This window comes from Typopeltis vanoorti, chromosome 16 (assembly GCF_054136105.1).
Source record: "Typopeltis vanoorti isolate ZY-2024b chromosome 16, IOZ_Tvanoo_1.0, whole genome shotgun sequence".
NCBI classification, from domain to species: domain Eukaryota; kingdom Metazoa; phylum Arthropoda; class Arachnida; order Uropygi; family Thelyphonidae; genus Typopeltis; species Typopeltis vanoorti.
Window position 1 is genome coordinate 78,879,328 of NC_143564.1, and position 22,787 is coordinate 78,902,114.

The following is a 22,787-nucleotide window of genomic DNA, read 5'->3' on the forward strand; positions in this document are numbered from 1 at the left end:
GTTGAAAAGATCATGTTAAAATAATCACATTAATGAAATAGTTTTTAAAGTCAGCATGTTTTATAAAACAAACAGGAAAGAGAATAATTGACTTTATGATAAGTTCTTGCTGTAATAAATATCATTCTTCTTCAAGATATCATTGATCAAGAGACAATTTCATGATGCTCATTCAAGATAAAACAAACAAATCAAAAGTGAATTATTTTATTTATACAGAAGTTATCTTCAAATAAACATTTAAACCTTATAAAGTAACTTTATGCTTATACACATAGTAAAAAATTGTATAGAATTTTGTTTAAAAACTCCAATGTATTTCTTCCAACATTATGTGGAGTTTGTCAGGGAGACAGACCATTAACTACATTCAAAAGATGAATCATAATAATGAGTCATTATTCAGATGCTTTTATCTCGTGTCTCATTTGCAGTTGAAGTACATTATTATTATTATTATTATTATTACCACGGGCTACTCCAGGAGTCCTTAGACTCATCGAGGGAGGCCCTAAACATCATGTTCATGCAGCTGTTCAACATTCTCACAGTATCTATCATACCTTGCCTTGAACTCGCTCACTGTCATAGCACCCACAACAGACTCTGGCAGCTTATTCCACTCATTTACCACTCTAAAAGTAAAGAACCCAGCTCTAACACCCCTGCTAACCACGCTCTTGCCCAGCTTCCATGGGTGTCCCCTAGTTCTCCCACCACCAGTCCTGATCTCAAAAATATCATCTGAATTAATCCTATAGAATCCTTTTAGCAATTTGAATGTCTCAATCATGTCTCCCCTTTTCCGCCTATCAACTAGTTTCTGCAACCCACAAATCTTCAACCTGTTCTCATATGGTTCATTCCATAGACCTGCTATCATCTTAGTCACTCGCCTCTGGATCCTCTCAACCTCCTCCCCATCAAGAAGGAACCGAGGTGACCAAATCTGGGCACAGTAGTCGAGATGAGGTATTATCAGGGCTCGGTACAGAGGTACAATAACTTGTTTTTCTCTGCTCGTCAAGGTATTTTTCAACAACCAAGTGAGTTGATGAGCTGATTTAGCTACTTTCGCAATGTGCCCCCTAAACTTCATCTCCCTATCCATCAACACTCCCAAGTCCCTGGCCTCATCAATCTCTTGGAGTACAGTTCCACCAATGTGGTATACTGCTGCTAATCTTTTCACTCCGAAATGCATAACCTTACATTTTGTCACATTAAATTGACATCCATTCTCCTTAGTCCAGAACTCCAATCTATCTAAGTCATCTTGCAAGACTTTGACATCTTCTGCATTCACTATCGCCCTACCCAACTTTGCATCATCAGCAAACAAATGACCTGTCCCACTTAGACCCTTCCCTATATCGTTAATGAACAGATTAAACAGCAGTGGTCCAAGAACAGAACCCTGTGGCACACCACTAGTCACAGGCCGTTTTTTGGACTCTACTCCTGAATAAACTACTCTTTGATATCTCTCCATCAACCACCCAGCTATCCATCTCACCAACCCTATATCCATTCCCATATGTTGTAGTTTACGGATTAGAATTCCATGTGGTATCCTGTCAAATGCCTTTGCCAGGTCCAGCAGTATCACTGTAAACCCATTTCCCTTATCCAGTTCAGCCGTCACCTTGTTATAAAACTTGAGCAAGTTACTGAGGCATGATCTACCCTTCACAAAGCCATGCTGTCCTCTGTACAGTATCTCATTTTCATCAATCCATTCCTGTATTTTTCCCTTGACTACTTTCTCCAAGACCTTGACAACGACTCCTGATATGCTGATCGGTCGGTAATTTGCAACCATAGTCTTGGATCGTCCTTTATGCAGTGAAACTATTTTCCCCTCTTTCCACGCCTTCGGGACTAAGCCAGACCTGAGACTCAGATTAAACAACATGGTCAAGGGCACTGATAATTCATTAGCCGCTTCATGCAAGACCCGTGCCGGTATACCATCCAATCCCACAGATGTATTCACATTAAGGTTCTGTAATAGACTATTCACCTCCACTTCATTCATCACAATTCCCACATAAACTAGTGGTTCCTTCATTTTTTCAACGTCACCACCTGGATGATATACTTTTGCAAAGTGCGCGCTCAGTAACTCCACTATATCGACTGGTTCAGTGAACTCTTTACCATCGTCATTCCTTAAAATCATTTTGCCATGTACAGTTTTTTTCTTGCTTGCAGCATATTGAAAGAACTGTTTGGGATTCTCTTTTGCTTGCATAGCTAGTTTCCTTTCATAATCGGCTTTTGCTGTTTTTACCACACTCGTTACCCTTCTGGCCTGTACTTTATACCGTTCGTGTGCCTGCAGGTCACCCCTTTCTTTAAATTCCCTCCATAGTTGTTTCTTTTTTTTGCAGCTCAAGCTTAATGGTGTTATTCATCCATTTAACCCCTCCTTGTTTCACTATTCGGACCTTAGGTATACAATCAGCCATAACCTCTTGTAAATGCTCTTTGATCATTTCCCATGCTCTATCGACGTCCAGCCCTTGCAGTTGTACATGCCATGGCACTGATCCAAGCAATCTCCTAAGCTTGTCATACTTGCCAGCACGGTAATTCCACATATACCCTGTCTTAATCACAAATTTTTCACCTTTAGCCACCTCCCAGGTCAAGACCTTATGATCACTCTCACCAATAGGTGGCAACATGGTCATATTCATTACAGTCAAATTCTCAGATACTATTACCAGGTCAAGCACTCTCACACCCCTAGTATTTTCAATTACATGCTGTTTCAGATAGTTATCCCTTAATAATTGAATAAAATCCATTTCCTTCCTCACATGTGTCCTCTCCTCCTTCCAATCAATGTTACCATAGTTGAAATCCCCCATAATAATTACCCTCCTTCCACTCATTTCATCAATTTGTTTATGCATACCATCTCCACCATCTATTCCATCACCTGGTCTATAGCAGCACCCAACTGTATATTTTATTCTGCCAGTATCAATCTCACACCAAATAGCCTCAAATGAGCTCCTTTCACTATCCTGCAATACTTCAATTCTCCTTGGCTGCAGTTCATCAGCTATCATCAATAACACCCCTCCCCCAATTTTATTCTCTCTGTCCCTCCTAAACATACTATAACCTACACATTCTATCCCACTAACTATATCATCTTCCGTCAGCCATGTTTCACTAATGCCAATAACCTGTGGCCAGGAAGAGCCAATCAAGGCCAAAAATTCTTCCTTCTTGTTCCTAATACTCCTGGCATTAGTATACATGAATTGCAGTGTTCCCTTTGTCCCACCCCTATCTTGATGTGTTATTCTAAATATCCCATTCCCATTTTTTGTCCTTTTTTGCTGGCTCAGGTACATTATATACATTTTTACACTCAACTGTCTCACTGATGTCTGGATATCCACTCCCCCCCCTCCTTGGTAGTTCTAGTTTCCCTGGTTCTGCACATCCATTTTCACTTCATTCAGCAACACTTTTTCCAGTCTCCGCACACCAAGTCCATTCAAATGCAGGCCATCCATCTTGTATAAGTCCTTTCGCCCATCAAACTCATTCCACACGTCCACAAATTCCACACCACACCGTCCGCATAACCTGCGCAGAGGTTCAAAGGAACAATTGCAAAAAGTTACATAGATTAAAAATAATAATAATTATATATATATATATATATATATATATATATATATATATATATATATATGCACTTTATACAAATTATTATATTAAATAATGATATAATTTATATAATAAATATATATATATATATACTGGGGAGGGGGGGAGCTCTGTCCCCCAAGTTCCAAGCTGGTAAGACAAAAAAAGTGACATAAAAACATTTCAAATTTCGGCTTATCTTTTTATATATATAGAATAGATTTATATTTATATAATAAATATATATAAATAAAACTTAAAAAAAAAAACTTATGAACAGCTAATGATAATCACTTCCCAAAACTTGGATATCAGCATGCAGTCTGATCAGCTCAGGTTCAGATGATTTTATAGTTTCACATTTCTAGGAAAATATCATGTACTTCAGCTGTGACTTAGATGTGAGCTATTATGTGCATGAATTATGACTCATTGTTGTGATTCATATTTTGAACATAGTTAAGTGATCTGCCTCCTCCCTGATGAAGTCTAAGTAACATTGGATGAAATATACTGGAGTTTTTAAATAAAATTCTGTATAATTTTTTACTAAATGTGTAAGTCGTAAAGCTATTTTATAATGTCGAGTGCACATGTCCCATTAAAAGTATTAAAATTTAAACCTGAAATTCAGTTCTATGAAAAAGAATTGACTTTTCCTAGGTACTCAGAATCTTCACAGAGAGAGAGAGAACAAGCTGTAAATGATAAACAGTTGATTTTTCCAATGTACTTGAATTTTATATTCTCAAGTAAGGGAAAAGATGTTCATCCCAAGTTTGTTTTTTCGAAGTTATTTTTACATAGAGCCTGCAGGCGAGTTGAATACATTGCCAAAATGTGAATGCTGGAAGTGAGAATAAGTTTAAAGTTCAGTAGGATAGATATGTCGCTCAATCAATGAGACTTCCCACAATTAGTACATTGACTCCCTGAAGGTTGTTAACATAATAATAGTTTCTAAACTAAATGTTAATATCCATTATACAGTAGACCTCGCTATAGTCTACTGTTATGATCCGTATCACAAGCTCTTGTATATTATTGGATTACACGAAAATAAACCAATTTTATCTTACATAATGTTAGAGATGGTAGTATTACTATTATCTAGTGATTCCTCTGCTTAATAACATAAAATTTGAGCTTATCATGCTATACATAGTTAGTGAATGAAAATTTCAATATGCATGAAATGAAATAATATGCACATTATGTTTAAATGAAGTAAATTTCTGTGAAGCTCAGCATGAAATTTGGGGTTAACATTACTATACATTTAGTGTAGTTTATTGATTTTATTGCTGAACTGTTTGGTTTAGCGGACATTTCCATGAGAGTTATGAAGCAGGACTTGTGAAGATTATTTGGCAGAAGACATTATGTTGATGTGAATCTGAGTTACAAATGACCTATAGGAAATATTACAGTAAAGTTATAATATTCTCCTTCATATTTGTTTTGACATCCTATAGTAAGTATATAGTTTTAGTAAGTAAGCCATTAGTTTTCGTTAATTATTCACTATTATAAAGTTATGATAATGTATAAATGCAGTGGAGATATTTCACTCAGCTTCAGATTATTTGTTAGATACAACAGAGTTTAGAGCCAAGATATGCAAAATAGATGCCTCTCCACCCTTTTTATTGTCTGTAATCAGAAGGTTAAAAGTTTATTAGATAGTTTTGCATATTCAGTTCGACTTCATTATTGCTGATTAATTTCTCAATGTCATGTTCTTTTTAAATTATGTGTTATAAGCAATGTGAATCATTGTTTGAGTCAGTATTAGCCTTCCTTTTCCTTTAAGTAATAAGTTACAAGTATTGTGAATGGCAAAGAAATGGAGCTAGCTGAGGAATTAGATAAGTACCAGATCGACATAATAGGGGTGACTGAAACAAAAAAAGACAAAAATTATTAGATCTTTTTGAGCAATAAATACAAAATGTTATATGCAGGTAATGACAATCAAGAAAAAGAAGATGTATTCATAGTATTCAACACTAAATACAAGGCTAATCTTCTTGAATGGAACAATTCCTGGAAAAAATCTGAAAATAAACCCCAACTCAACATCACCAGAGTTAAAGATCGGTACTATCAACGTAAAAAGCCTGAATGGCAAAGAAATGGAACTAGCTGAGGAATTAGATAAGTACCAGATCGACATAATAGGGGTGACTGAAACAAAAAAGACCAAAACTGGTGAGATCTTTCTGAGCAATAAATACAAAATGTTATATTCAGGCAATGACAATCAAGGAAAAGAAGTTGTAGCCATAGTACTCAACAAAAAATACGAGGCTAATCTTCTTGAATGGCAGTCAGTCTCAAGTAGAGTAATGTGGGCAAATATGAGAATGGGGAACTGGACAATGAGACTTATTTGTGCCTATTATCCCACAGAAGGGTCTACTAAGGTAGAAGTGGAGGAATTTTTTGAGGCTTTAGAAAAAGCAACTGACACAATGAAAAAGGAAAAGCTGGTCTTTGTTGGGGATCTAAATAGCAGAGTAGGAAATGATTGTGAGACATACAAAAATATTTTGGGAAAATTTGGAGAAAAGAGCAAAGCTAATAATAATGGTAAATATCTGTTGGATTTCTGCTCAGGACATGGACTGGTTATTACTAACACCATGTTCCAACATAAAAATGTGCACAAATTCACATGGAGAGAAGAGGCAAGTAATAAGAAAAGTCTCATTGACTATGTTATTGTTGATAGTGATGTTTTCTCCCTGGTGCAGGACACCAGAGTGTAGAGAGGATTTGAAATTGGAAGTGATCACTATTTAGTCTTGAGCAGGAGGATAAAATTGAATTTCATATTGAAAAGAAGAACATGTAAGAAAGTTTTAAAGCGAATAAAAGTTGAGCAGCTCTCAGATGTGAACTGTATACACAAAGATTATTGAAGAAAAAATGAAAGAGTTTGAAACAGGAATCAAACCTTGGAGATTCATTGGCAAACTCTGAAGAAAACATTGATTGATTCTGCCAGAGAGGCATGTGGTGAGGTTATCTGTAAGGATAAAAAAATCAGAACTCCCTGGTGGACACAGGAAGTTAAAGAGGCAGTGAAGGAAAAGAAGAAAGCATACCAAAGTTCCTGTCAAATAAGTCAGCTTGTGCTCTTAGAGAATATAGAGACAAATGCAAGAATGCTAAGCACTGTGTAAAACTAGCTAAACAAAAGTCATGGGAGGACTTTGGCAAGAATATATAAAATAAATATCAAGAAGGTGGCAAAATATTCTGGAGGTTGTTGAAGAAGCTTAAGAATTGAGGAAAGAGTGCTGTAAAAGGAATTAGAGATGATAAAAGCAACATGAAAATGGGAGAAAAAGATATCCTTGAAGTATGGAGTAATTACTTTGAAAAACTGCTAAATGAAACAACCAGTGATGACAGCACAGTGGTAAAAAACACTGACCAGGCATGCAGTCAGAAATACATATCCATACTAGAAGTAGAAAAAGCCATCAAAGGCTTGAAATGTGGAAAGGCAGCAGGAGTAGATGATATTCGACCAGAAATGGTGAAGTATGGTGGTATAAGAGTCTTACAGTGGCTGCACTGCATAGTTCAGAAAGCCTGGACAGAGAGACGAATTCCCAATGATTGGAGTAGAGCTCTCATAATACCCATATATAAAAAGGGAAATAAAACTGATTGTGAGAATTACAGAGGTATTTCCCTGCTGAGTGTTCCTGGCAAGATCTATGCAAGTATACTTGAGAAACGGTTGAGAAGAATTGTGGAAGAAAAGCTTGGTGAAGAACAAGCTGGATTCAGGCCAAATAGAGGCTGTCAGGATCAGATCTTCACTTTACGACAAATAGTCGAGAAAGCATGGGAATATAACAAAGATCTGTATTTAAGTTTTGTCGATTTGGAAAAGGCATATGACAAGGTGCCAAGAGATAAGCTATTCAATACGCTGCAGTTATATGGTGTCAATGGGGCATTATATCAAGCAATACTTAGTTTTTATTTGAGTTGTAAGTCAGCAGTTAGAATTGAAGGAAGTACAGGAAGATGGATTAATGTTAAATCTGGTGTGAGACAAGGATGTACATTATCCCCTCTGTTATTCATTATCTATATGGATCACATTATGAAGGAAAGTGGTATTAAACATATCAAAATTGGAGATGTTAATGTCAGCTCTTTGCTTTATGCAGATGATGTTATACTTCTAAATAAATCTGCTACAAGTCTGCAAGATTCTCTGACTAAATTGAATAGCTGTTATAATAGATATGGTCTGAAGGTCAGCAATAAAAAGACAAAGACAATGAAAATAGGCAGAATCATTGAAAATGTCAACTGTGTTGTGAATGGAGAACCTGTGGAACAAGTAAAACATTTCAGCTATTTAGGCACGATTTTTACTGAAGATGGTAAATTAAATATAGAAATAGACAACAGAATCAGCAAAACTGGTATGGTGGGAAGTCAATTGAATAAATTCATATGGAATAAGAGAGAAATTAGTCGGAACACTAAATTCGCTATGTACAAGACAGTGTTCAAACCAGTTTTAACTTATGGATCTGAGAGCTTGGTCAGAAGTAAAACACTTGACCAAAGACTAGAGACCACAGATATGAGAGTCCTGAGAAAGATTATAGGCGTTAACAGATGGCATCAATAGCAATATCATATTAAAAACGAGGATATTAGGAAAGAACTTGACATTGTCAGCATCCAGGAATGTGTTAGCAGAGCTAATCTCAGGTGGTATGGTCACTTAAGCAGAATGGGTGAGGAAAGATTAGCAAAACAAGTGTTCTCTGCCAGGTTGGCAGCAAAACGACCTAGAGGAAGACCAAGATATAGGTGGATTGATACTGTATAAAGTGCTTTAGACGATAGAAATATAAGATCTGATAATGTTGGAGTCTTGACAAGTAACAGACTGATTTGGAGGAAAATTGTAGATAGGAAATTAATAATGATGTAATTTTTTTCATGTAGTACTATCATATCCTGTACACCCCTTGAGGGTACATGGCAGGAATTTGATGATGATCTTCTTGAATGGCAGGCAGTCTCATACAGTAGAGTGATGTGGGCAAATATCAGAAAGGGGAACTGGACAATGAGACTTATTTATGCTTATGGTCCCACAGAAGGTTCTAAGGTAGAAGTGGAGGAATAGTACCCATATATAAAAAAATGGAAGTAAAACTAATGTGAGAATTAGAGAGGTATTTCTCTGCTGAGTATTCCTGGTAAGATTTACGCAAGTATACTTGAGAAACGATTGAGAAATATTGTGGAAAAAAAAGTCTTCACTTTATGACAGATAGTTGAGAAATCCGGAATATAACAAAGATCTGTATTTAAGTTTTGCAGATCTGGAAAAGGTGCAAAGAGAGAGAGAAGCTATTGAATAAACTGTTTTTTTAGTTTAAAGTGGTGAATGAGTGAGATTGGTTGCCAGAATCTGTTCTGGATGCCACGATTGTTGAATGAGTTCAATGCAAAGTATTATGGATATCGTGTGACTATTGGATAGTGCTTGGAATAATGTTTAGGGCTTTCCTTAATGAGTCTATGAACTCCCACATGTAATAATATGGAGAACATGTGGGATGTGATTTTTCTCTTTGATTGTTGTGGCACATTTGTTGAGAAACTAAGGCTTGGAAATTATGGAAGAAGTTCAAATGAAGTGGAGAATAAAGGCATTTCTTGCAACAAAGATAACTTTTGTAATTTGATATTAGAGCTAGTTTTTTTATCTGGACACCAGAAACCGCATATCTAAGTTCTTGAGTGAAGAGGGGAATCTCTGCAATATACTTGGAATGATAGCTGGTTAAGAAAAGGTCAGAAGGGTTAGGTGAATGTAGAAAGTTGTTTGGAGTTCGTAAATGGATTATTTGCATTAAATCATTATCAACAGGAAATGCCACAGTATCTCTTCTGGCATGGTCTGTGGAATTTATTTGAAGATGTGGGCATCATAGCCATCGAGGAAAATTACTTCACTATTTGGATAGTTGGAACTCCAGGAAATCAAATTTCAGGCATTAAAAAAAAAAAAAAGTCAAAGCAGACAGGGTAGTTTTCAGAATTTGGGGAGAATAATCATTAGGTCACTAACATGTATGAAATCCTAAGTTTCTCAGATTCTTAAGTATGTTTTATGCTTTTTTTTTTTTTTTGGATACATTCAGATGTAGCTATTGATATTTGCTTCAATAGATACATTAAATATAAATAACCCTTCCCCATCACATATAGAATTTATCCCCCATTCATGTCAGATGAAAAAAAAAAAAAAACAAGCATTAAAACAACTGAAAAGTGGAAAATGTCCTGGTGAAGATCTAATTCACATAGAATTAATTAAATGGGGAGGAAACAACGTAATTCACCATGTCTCAAACTTACTAAATCTATGCCTAGAAAAGGGAAAGATACCAGAAAACTGTTAAAATGCTACTCTGATACTGTTATTTAAAAAAGGAGACAAAGAAGAAGTAAACAACTATAGACCAATTAGTATTCTCTCTAATCTGTACAAAATTATCACAAAAAGTAATAACAAACAGGTTTAGCCCTTCTTCTAGACTCAAATCAACCTGCAGAACAAGCAGGATTCCGTAAAGGCTTTAACAATTGATCATCTTCATGCTGTAAAACAAATAATAGAAAAAAGCAGAAGAAAACCAATTGCCCCTCTCTGTGTACCCTTTATTGATTATGAAAAAGCATTTGATTCCATCAAAACTAATGCAATAATTAAAGCACTTCAGAATCAGGGAATTCCTGAAGAATATATGGACCTCCTCTTCCAAGAAATACACTGAACTGCAACAGCAACAATCCAACTTCACATGAGCAGCAATACAATATCAATTGAAAAAGATGTCCAACAAGGAGACTCTCTATCGCCCAAAATCTTCATAGCAGTCCTTCAAGAAATAACAATATAAACTGGACAAACCTTGGCATAAAAATTAATAACAAAAACTTAACACACCTAATATATGCAGATGATATCATCATTTTTGCAAATAGTCCAGAAGATCTGTGTAATGAAAGCAGAAAAGTTGGTCTAAATATTAATAGAACAAAAACTAAAATCATGTTTAACAATATTGTATCACCAAAAACTATAATAATGGAAAACTATTTCTTAGAAACAGTCTCTTCATACACATACTTCGGTCAGATCATCAAATTTACGGATTCCAAAAGGAAGTAAATAGCAGAGTTCAACTTGCCTGGAGTGCATTTGGAAAATTGAAGAGCATTTTTCAAAATAGTGATGTCCCACTCTGCTTAAAAAGGAAGACATTTAACAAGTGTATACTTCTAGTCATCTCATATGGTTGTGAAACTTGGTCTCTAACAAAAGCACTGACAAATAAACTGGCAACAACTCAAAGAAAAATGGACTGGATAATACTAGGCATCGCATTAAAAGAGAAGAAGCGATACACCTGGGTAAGATGCCAGATTCGTATCACTGACATCATTCTTCACCACAAGCGACTAAAATGAAAATGGGCTGAACATCTATCCAGAAGAGAAGATGATCAATGTACCACCATACTAGCAAACTGGATTCCAAAAGAAGGGAAATGAGGCTGAGGAAGTCCTAAATGAAGGTGGAGTGATGAATTATCAAATTTTGTTGGAAAAAATTGGTCAACCATTGCCAAGAACAGAGAAAGATGGAAGGAACTGGAGGAGGCCTTCGTTCAGCAGTGGACAGAAAATTGCTAAAAAGAAGAAGATTGATATTTGTCCCCTCTCTAACCTGTTACTTTAGGAGTTGACAAAAATAAAGCAGTGATTTTATGGCTTTCAGAACCATATAACACTTTTTTAATTGAATATTGTAGAAGGAGTTATTTTATATTCAGTGTTATAAAAGAAAAGATGAAAGCAAAATTAATTCATAATATAATTTCTTCCATGTTGCCCTCGTGATATTAGTAGATGATAGAAAATAAACATACTAATACTATAAAGAAGGTTGAGTGAGTAAATTTTTTCTTATACTTAGAAGAGAAGAATAACACACACACTCACACACACTTGAAGGGTTTGTACAATTATATGGTACCCTACAGAAGTTAGTTGACAGACACCCACACACACACAGACATGCTTTCCTTAATTTATCTAACTTCAATGGAAGAGCAGTTTGCTAGTCAGCTAATTGAAGGGTTTGTACAATTATATAGTACTCTACAGAAGTTAGCTGACACTAACTCATTCAAGGATTGGTTAATTGAAAATTGCCTAATTGAGAGATCACAATATTTCAAATAGTAGTAATCTATTTATATATTACTTAAATCTTCACAAAAAAAGTAGTGCATGTGCATAATTTTTAAAATTTACATATTATTTATAAAAATCAAGTGGATATTAGATGCACGTGATTTTTCGTAAAAATAGGTTGACCAGAGAGCTTTGGGGAATATGTCCACCGACTGAATATCCACTTGATTTTTATAAATTTTACATCACTGAACTAAAGCCTTTTGGCCCTTTATTTTAGTAAATTATATATTGTTATTATTATTAAAAGAGACCTCACGGAGTCAGGGACTCATCGAGGGAGGCCACATACTACACGCACCAGCTATCATACTTATTCTTGAATTCATTCACACTGCTTGCACTCACAACATCCAATGGCAATCCATTCCAATCACGCACCACCCTATGAAAGAAAAATCTGGCCATCACCCCCTTCTTAGGGGCATTCATTCTCAGCTTCCAAGTATACCCTCTTGTCCTTTCCCCACCTTCCGTAAATTGAAAAATTCCATCAATTGAAATCCTATATGATCTTTTCAGAAGTTTGTAAGTCTCAATTATATCACTCCTCTTTCTCCTGTTTGCTAGTGTCTGCAGTGTACAAATTCTCAATCTGTCTTCATAATCAGTGTTCTATAATCCTGATAGCATTTTTAACACTCCATTTGCACACTCTCCGATATATCAGAATCCCAACGGAGACCAGACCGGCACACACTAGTCCAAGTGAGGTCTTATCAAGGCCTTGTAAAGAGGCAAAATGACATCCTTATCTTTACATGTGAACGTTCGTTTCTGCATTGCAATTATCTTTTGAGTTGTATTTGCAATCTTTGCTAACAAAATCTACTAACACTGCAAGATCTCTGGCCTGATCAGTTTTTTCTAGCATAATCTTACCAATATAATATGACACTGGATATCTAATCACACCACCAAAGTGCATGACTTTACATTTACTGACATCCATTTTTCCATGTCCACAATTCCAGCCTATTCAAATAGCTGTATGTCACTTGTCAAATCCTTCCCAATATCATTAATGTATAGATTGAATAACAGTGCTTGCTGCGCAAGCTCATAGAAGTAATATTTATTTGTTAATAAATGCATGCATTTCTAAGCATTCCATTTAGGCTTTTATTTTTATAGACAGAAGTCGTCTGAAGCTTGCACTGCAATAATTGAGCTTTGCATTGTGTATCGAAGGCCGATGCTTGTTTGTCTAGTCAAAGCTACCTTGGCTTGTTCGGTTGTGGGAGTTTCCAGGTAGTAGCTGCAGCACTGTGATTTCATGCACACAAATAGCCATTTCTGCTCTCTTCATGTCGTCTTAAACACAAGCCATACGCATTCAAAGTAGCTCTAGCCAGTGAGCTTCAGCCAGTCTTTACAAGTATGTGTGTTGCTTGGGAAAATTAAGTTACAACCAACTTTTTATGACGGTGTATTGACCAGTTCATAAAGAAGAACCATGGGGTAGAATTTGTATTCAAGTAGCTAAATTGAAAAAGATAGAATATCATTTGTAAAATAAATGTGGTATTTGTATGATTAAATGTACATAAATTTCTAAATATACAGGGTGTTCGGGATAAATTTGACATATTTATAATTAATTATATTTTTCCGTAAGTTACATGTATTAACACACACTTCTCTTCATTTAAAAGTTTGGACCCTTCTTCATTCATATACAAGATGTCAGAAAGGATGGATAGCTGGAACCCACCTGAATCATGGAAGAGAATAACTTGTATCATGATGATTCGTGCCCGCCATCAAAATAAGGATATTACGACTGCTGCCCAATGCTCCCTGAATACAGTAAAAACAATCAGGCATGAACTAGAGACTTGCAATGGTGACTACGAGGATGTAGCAAGAAGAAAGATCCCTAGCAGACGATCTGATTGCGTTCGTACAGCAGAATTCCTCGCAAATCTGCAGGAACAGGTGTTGAAGAACCCTGGCATTGGAATTCGGGCTTTGTTCGTGGAGTTGCTAACTGTAGTCAAGCCCTGGATAACAAGGGTAGCCAATGGTAGGCCGTATGTATGGCAGCAGGATTCGGCCCCTTGCCACACCTCTGGGAAAAGTCAAAAATGGTTGTCTGAAAATTTCTACGACTTCACCAGTCCAAATGTTTGGTCTCCAAACTCCCCAGACCTTAACCCCATGGATTATTTTGTATGGGGCGCAGCTGAAAAAGACACCAATCGCACTTCCAGTAATACAAAAGCCCAGTTAATGGATAAAATTAAAACAGTTTTTGCGGCCCCTCCCAGGGAGACTGTAGCATCAGCTTGTTCGAGGTTCCGAAGCAGAATTGAAGCTGTGATCGATGCTAATGGTGGTTATTTTGAGTAAATCTTGTTGATAGTATTTAATTAACTCTGCCTGTAATGTTTTTTTGTCAATTCATTAAATTTAATAGATACAAAGAAGATTTTCTTTTTCCTTACGAAACTGCCAAATTTATCCCGAACACCCTGTATAGTTTTAAATGGTCAGTAATTCATTATTCTGCTAATCAGACTTCAATCACACCTCTCACTCCCTGAATGATTACAAGAGCAAGCATGAATTTCAAGACCAGCATTCGCCCCTGAATCCTTCCCAATATCATTAATGTATAGATTGAATAACAGTGGACCAAGCACTGATCCTTGTGGTATACCACTGGTTACCTTAAATCTTGCAGACTCACATCCCCCACATACCACTTTTTTATATCTGTCAGTCAGCCAACCTCTTATTCATGCTAATATTCTATAATCGAAACCCATATTCTCCAATTTATGCAACAGTCAAAATCTGTCAAAAGCATTAGCAAAATCGAAAAGTATTTGAGCAAGTTGCTGAAACATGACCTTCCCTTATTTATTGACATTGTAAACCCTTAGTAAATCTATGTTGTCCATTGCAAAGTAGAGATTCACTGTCAACCCATTTCTGAATGTGAGCCCTAACCAGTTTTTCCAAAATCTTCATCACCACTCCTGAGATACTAATTGGTCGATAGTTGGATACATTGGTCTTTGCACCACCCTTGTGCAATGGAATTACCGTGCATTCTTTATCAGAACAGGGAAGATTCCTGTGGAATCTTCCCTTTTCTGAGACTCATATTAAACAGCCTGGTCAAAGGAATAGCCAGTTCAGCTGAACACTCTTTTAGCACACATGCTGATATCCCATCATTCCCTATTGCTGAATTCTTATTCAGTTTGTGCAACAGCTCTAATACCTCATCCTCATACACCTGACTTTCTTCATCCAGTGAAGAGGTAGCAGTGAGCTCAATGTCACATACCAGGTTGATAGCTTTTAACAAAATGGACACTCATTAGTTGAACAACCTCTTCTGCATCTGCAGCCCTCATGCCATGTGCATTTAGAAGAGTTATTCTTTCATATTCATTCTTTCTTTTATTTGCAGCATACCGTAGAATTTGTGTGGGTTGTCTTTAGTGTGCAGAGCCAGTTTCTTTTTATACTCAGACTTTGCTTTCCATACAACAGTTGTGACTATTCTATATCATTTATTGAATAGAAAATCTGATCATCTCCTGAAACATTACAAGCTGATGATATGAGTATTACTCATTATTAGAGTTTAAAATTACATTGGAGGGCATTAAGTTTCATGCAGTTATATATGTTTATTTATTTATTGTTAATTTAATGCAAAGTTATAATTTCTAATTATCTGATGATATCTTATTCAAATACTTATTTTTCTCATAGCTGAATAATAAAGCTGTATTATTTTATAATCTATTTCAAACAGGCTCCTTATGAATCAAAGGAGTTGAGCAAAGCAGAAGAAGTTCAACAGAAATCTCAGGATATTTATGCCACTTTGCGAGAAAGCCGAGAGTCTGGTCTTGCAAAGCGCAATAAAGGAATTCGTATGAAGGGATATTTAAATAAAAAAAGTAAGTTTCTGAATATCCCCCTCCCCCCCCCTAAAAAAAAAAAAAAAATGTAAATATCTGTAAATGGGCCTGTATCATCCAATAATTTTACTATTATTATATGACACCTTCAAAGACTCATTCTGGAAGGACATACTACTCCACTACACAACCTCATCTTACTTAATCCTCCATTTACCTGGAACAGTGCCTATCATCAACAGGCAGCACCATCTACTTCTTATGGTATTTTTTGTGTGTAAATTTCATGTGTTCTCTTGGCTGATTTGCCTATACATGGGATGAAAAACAGAGTTATCTGGAGGAGTAATCTGTTAAAAGAGATTGGCTAATTCACCCCAAGTGAAAAAGCTCATATATGATTTCTCTTTATCACTAAAAGAATAGAATTCAAGTCTTTTCCAGTCAAAGGGCTCGATGTTCTGCCCTTTTAAGTGTCTCGATATTGGAGATACTTAAAGATGTATAGTATCGAATAGGAATGAGAAAATCACTAGCCTCGCACAGTCTTCCTTAATATAGCCATTTCACTTTAACTAATATTTAACTTTAAACTTACCAGAAGCAGACATGAGATCACAGTTGAGAACCTGAAAAATTTTAGATTGTGCTTCTCTTGAAAAACACTAAGTCAGCATGTACATCACAAACATAAAAGTTTGTGATGTACATGCTGACTTAAGGAAACAACATTATCAGAGTGATAATAATTTCAAAATTTGATAGTTAAGAAATGATAAAATAGATGTTTGTCATATTTGCATGCTTTATTTAAAGTGCAGAAGTGTTGATGGGGTGGGGGATACTGTAAGTGGCTGCAAACTATTCCACATTGTTCATGTTATAATAGAAGAGAAAGAAGACATTATCTTACTACTCATCTGAACATATTACCAAAAATACACTATAATAGTCACTTGAAAATAGAATTTAACACGTTCGCTGCCACGCTACTTCGGCATAGTTTGTTCCCGTATGCCAAGCAATTTCACTTCTTCAAGGTCAGTACGGGTAATCTCGTTGCCGGTGGTAATCGACATACGAGTATACTCGTAGTTGGCTTGTGGAGCTCATATACCAACTATGAGTATACTCGTAGTTGGCAGCGAACGTGTTAAGCATAGCCTAATGTACCAATTTAGAACTTAATGTACATTAATATCCATAAAAGTGATATAAATATTGCATGTAATATTAGAAAGGAACTTGACATTATTAATTAGTATTCAAGAATATGTCAGAATTGCTTTAGAAGCACGGAATGTTAGAAATGACAGTATTGAAGTGCTCACAAATAATAGATTGATTTGGAGGAAAATTATTGATAGGAGATTAATAATAATGTAAATTTATTTGGATAGTGCTGTGACACTAACCTGAACACCCATTGAGGGTGTTCAGGTATATATCAGGAAATTGATTATGATAATATTGCATGTTTTGGTGATGATACAGAATTAAAAATATCCTTAAGAATTATAAACAACTTAACACTTATATATGATGAAACAGAAGCATCATATATAAGCTTAACAATTATAGTACTTACATATTTTCACCATTGCCTTCTAGTATGGCATTTAAAAAGCATTATACATAACAATGTAGTGCTTTCTCTACAGATTATATCGGTGATAAGTTACTTTTTAGCATAAAAAAGCTGCAAAGTGTAAATAAAAACTGCACTGTGATTACTGCTACAAGTGGGAGTGTAACTGCACTTTGTTAGCATAATAAGCAAGATGCATATCATCAGCCATGTCAGAGACCAGTATTATCACAAATAGAAAGCACACGGAATGTAATTTTGCTGTGTCATCTTTTACCAGATCTGTTAAATTTAATGGAATCATGGTAAGTTACATTCTTAAAAATATGTGGATAAATGTTTTTTACATTTATGTCAGAGATTGTGCCCATGACAATTTCCCCATTTATCATCAATAGGTTCTTTCTTTCTTTTTTATTTCTTAACCCCTGATTCATACATAGCAATGTGCTGTACATTTTGCATGCTCTTCTTTGTCTGATGTGTGCAGGATTAATAATAATAAAAAAAATATAAATAAAACATTGTTCTTTGTGCAAAATACCCCTATCATCTATATTCCATAATAAATTTAGTTTAATCCTTTATCCAAGTGTGAGCAAACACAGTTTGCACCTGAAGTATCTTCAGGACTGAGGCAACTCGTAGTAAAGGTGGATCAAGCTCTCATCGCTCCTTGTCTCAGTATCTTCCATAATGCAAAGCACATCTCCTTGTGGACATGTATAATGCTATGCATTAAGGGACAGGCCACTATCCAGACCGGTTTCGACCTTTATTCAGGTCTCGTCAGTGGGAGCCAGACCCAACGAGAAAATTGGGATTTCTTCCGGAATTTCCACTCCTCCTTTCTCTGATCTGAATATTGTTTCCACTCATGTGATCCTAACCTGCTGCAAGCAAGTTACAGAAATTATTCTTACTACATGAAGACCTTGATCCCCTCTTCAACTCATAATCACCACCTGCTTTCCACGTCCTGGTTCAACCAAGAGTGTATCAAAACAATTGAAAAAAAAAATAGCTTATTGCATGTGGCTTGCATCAAGAACTCCAGCTTCATACTTTGACTATCCCAAAGCAAACAACATATTCAAATCAGTCATCAGCAGATCCAAATTTGATTTCATAAAGGCTAACAGCAAAAAAAGACAAGGAGTGATGAGAGCTTGATCCACCTTTACTATGAGTTGCCTCGGTCCTGAAGATACTTCAGGCATAAACTATGTTTGCTCACACTTGGATAAAGGATTAAATTAAATTTATTATAGTCTAACCAAGTGGAAAATAAACTTCCATCATCTATATTCCCTCTTTTCATAATTTTCAACATTTCTCTGCAATCATCCAGAATTGATTAGGTTTGTTACACACACACACACACACACACACACACACACACACACACACACACACACACACACACACACACTTATTTGCAAGGTTAAAAAAAAACAAACTCCAAGTTATTTATATCTTCAACCATACCTAACTACTATGATGTCTTCTTGGCTGAATAGCTTCACTACTCCCACTTGCCTGAGAAAATAGGACAATTCCAACAAGGATGGCAAGAATTTCTAACCCATTTTCAAGGAAATGTTGTTAGTCAGCCTTAGATTACAGTGCCACAGATTTTATGTCTGTGAAGTCAGATTTTTCATCCTGTAAGACAGACAAGCTTAGGACTATTTGTAATTAACAGACTACACTAGCACTTTATAGGCTTATGTGGCAATTAAAATCTACCCATCGTTCTTGAAGGCACAATTCAATCTGTTTGGCAACATATAAGGTAGGTGCCAAAGTTTCCGAACAGGCATACAAAATTTACACCAGTTTTAAAACGCGGTGAGTGACAGTTAGCACCATCTATGGGGCTGTCTATCCAGTTTATCAGTTTCAACTCTCTACCTGCATCATTCATTTGGAGACACTTGTTTGGCTAATGCATGTCGTTGTATGGCTGTAATGTTAAAAATTGAATACTGCACTATGATAAAGTTTTTCACCAAAGCAGGGTTTCTCTAAGTGCTATCAAACAGCAATTGGATGATGTTTGTGGGAAAGCTTCTCCCTCATATGCTACTGTGAAGGAATGGGCTAAGCAGTTTTGCCTAGAAAGAGAGAGCATTGAGGATGATCCTCGTGATGGTTGTGCTGTGGAAGTGATGACTGAAGAAAATGTCTCTCTTGTTGAGGAGGAACTGCTCAAAGAAATCTCAGTAAGGTTGCGGATTTCTGTAACAGCCATCTTTCGCATCATTTACAAGAAGCTTCACATGATGAAGATTAGTGCAAGGTGGGTGCCTGGACTTCTCTCTTCAATTCAGAAAGAGCATCGTGTAACCTGTTCCTGCAAGATTTTAGAGTTTTGCCGAGGGAATCAAAGAGAAGTGCTGGAATACATTGTTACTGGGGTTGAAACTGTGGTCCTTTGTTATGATCCTCTTTCCAAACGGGGAATCCACGGAGTGGGGCAAACCTGGCAAAGCACCACCGAGAAAAGCCAAAGTCACTCCGTCCACCAAGAAGATCATGGCAACAATTTTTTGGGATTGCTGGAGAATTCTCTTGATGGACTTCAAGGAAAGGAATACCACAATGAATGCAGGATATTATGATTCAATTCTGTACAAACTGTGTGATGTCATAAAGAAGAAGAGACTAGTAATGTTGAGTCATGGTGTTTGCCTGTTTCATGACAATGCTCTAGTCCATATGGATATTGTTGCGATGGCTGCAGTGAAGCACTGTGGCTTCCAGGAGATTGAACACTGACCTTACAGCCCAGATCTAGCACCCAGTGACTACTACCTCTTCTATAAACTGAACAAGTCCGTGCGGTTAGCCTAGTGACTATGCGCTTCGCAACCATATGCCTGGGGAAGGAGTGTCCTAGGTTCGATTCCTGTCAATGACGTGAGGAGGTTTAGGACCTTCCTCAGCCATAGCCAAGTTAGCCGGTCTTGGGCGTGGACAGCAGGGTTTTTTCCGCCAGTTTATCTGGTGCTTTTCATCCTGCAAAGCAGGCAAATTGGTCCAAGGACACACACACGGATTGGATTGCAGTCAGGAATACTGACCCAGCCATAGGTCTGATTCGTCAGTTATGCCGGTTCCAGAGCCCAGATAAAATTTGGGGGGACTAGATGGTACCATGAACTCCCGTAAAATGGGGGGGGGGAACTCTGTATCATCACATGGAATTTATTTAACTGAAGAAAGACCTTTGAGGAAGAATTTTGCAGATGACAATGAGCTGAGAGATGCAGCTTTAGACCATTTTTCAGACATAAGTACAGACTATTATTTCAAGGGTATAGAAATGTTAATTCAAAGATGTGAAAAGCATGTTGAAATAAAGGGAGATTATGTTGAAAAGACACAATTCTTTTCTTTCTCTCACCCTAAAAGTTAGTCAGACTGGAAACTTATGGAATCACACATCATCATCATCAGATTCCTGATGTATATCCTCAAGGGGTGTCTATGATATGATAGTACAATATGAAAAATTTACATCATTACTAACTTCCTATCTACAATTTTCCTCCAAATCAGTCTGTTAAATGTCAAGACTCCAATATTATCAACAGGTCTTAGATTTCTGTCTTCTAAGGCACTTTTTACTGTATCAATCCAACTATATCTCGGTCTTCCTCTGGGCCTTTTATCTGCCAACCTGGCAGAGAACACTTGTTTTGCTAATCTTTCCTCTCCCAGTCTGCTTAAGAGACCATACACCTGAGACTAGCTCTGCTAAAGCATTCCTGGATGCTGACAATATCAAGTTCTTTCCTAATATCCTCATTTTTAATATGATATTGCCATGGATGCCAACTCTTCATGCCCCTAATCTTTCTCAGGACTCATATCTGCGGTCTCTAGTCTTTGGTCAAGTGTTTTACTTCTAACCCAGCTCTCAGATCCATAAGTTAAAATTGGTTTAAACACTGTCTTGTATACAGCTAATTTAGTGTTCCGACTAATTTCTCTCTTATTCCATATGCATTTATTCAATTGACTTCCCACCATACCAGCTTTGCTGATTCTGTTGTCTATTTCCATATTTAACTTACCATCTTCACTAAAAATCATGCCTTAAGTAGCTGAAATGTTTTACTTGTTCTATAAGTTCTCCATTCACAATACAATGATATTTTCAATGTTTCTGCCTATTTTCATTGTCTTTGTCTTTTTATTGCTGACCTTCATACGATATCTATTACAACATTACTAAATCACTTAAGGAATTGACAACGTAGATAAGAATATAAATTAAATTACACTTTAATAAATATTTCTGATATTTCGGCAATGTCTCGTTGCCATCTTCAAAAGGAACATACAAAAAAGGTAAGTGCACATAGGCACTACAACACAGTGACTGAGAATGAAGTGATGAAGCTATTGTTCTCCTAAAAGTCCTGATGGTGCCCCCTACCCGGCTATGTAGGTGTTCTTGGCTGTTGGGCAGAAGGTCTGCTGATTGTAAGCCTCCCAAATTTGGGGCAGTCTCATACAACCAAATTTGTTGAGGTTTGGAGAGTTTCTTAAACCTCTTTTTGTAACTTTCTTTTGAAGATGGCATGATTTAGTAATACATAACCAACGTATAAGCTTGTCTACGTGAATCTATTACAACAGTTATTCAATTTAGTCAGGGAATCTTGCAGACTTGTAGCAGATTTATTTAGAAATGTAACATTTTTAAATTTGGAGAGTTTCTTAAACCTCTTTTTGTAAGTTCATTTTGAAGATGGCAACTTGATGTTGCTGAAATATCGGAAATATTTATTAAAGTGTAATTTAATTTATATTCTTATCTACGTTGTCGATTCCTTAAGTGATTTAGTAATGCATAACCAACGTATAAGCTTGTCTATGAGAATCTATTACAACAGTTATTCAATTTAGTCAGGGAATCTTACAGACTTGTAGCAGATTTATTTAGAAATGTAACATCATCTGCATAAAGCAAAGAGCTGAGATTAACATCTCCAATTTTGATATCAGGTTTAATACCACTTTCCTTCATAATGTAATCCATATAGATAACGAATAAGAGAGGGGATAATGTACATCCTTGTCTCACACCAGATTTAACATTAAACCATCTTCCTGTACTTCCTTCAATTCTTACTGTTGACTTACAACTCAAATAAAGACTAAGTATTGCTTGATATAATGCCCCATTAACACCATATAACTGTAGTGTATTGAATAGCTTCTCTCTTGGCACCTTTTCATATGTCTTTTCCAGATCTACAAAACTTAAAAAAGATCTTTGTTATATTCCCATGATTTCTCAACTGTCTTCA

The 22,787-nt window shown here is 36.3% G+C and overlaps 1 protein-coding gene across 6 annotated transcripts in view; it reads left to right on the plus strand.

The window, feature by feature from the left end:
- vap (RAS p21 protein activator vap) overlaps nucleotides 1–22,787 on the plus strand; it is a 689,463-nt gene that overhangs the window by 196,796 nt on the left and 469,880 nt on the right. For all 6 annotated transcript variants that reach the window (XM_090406565.1, XM_090406568.1, XM_090406566.1 and 3 more), the window contains exon 9: nucleotides 15,767–15,914. In XM_090406565.1, coding sequence (XP_090262691.1) covers nucleotides 15,767–15,914 — 148 coding nt within the window. The remainder of the gene's footprint in view (nucleotides 1–15,766; nucleotides 15,915–22,787) is intronic.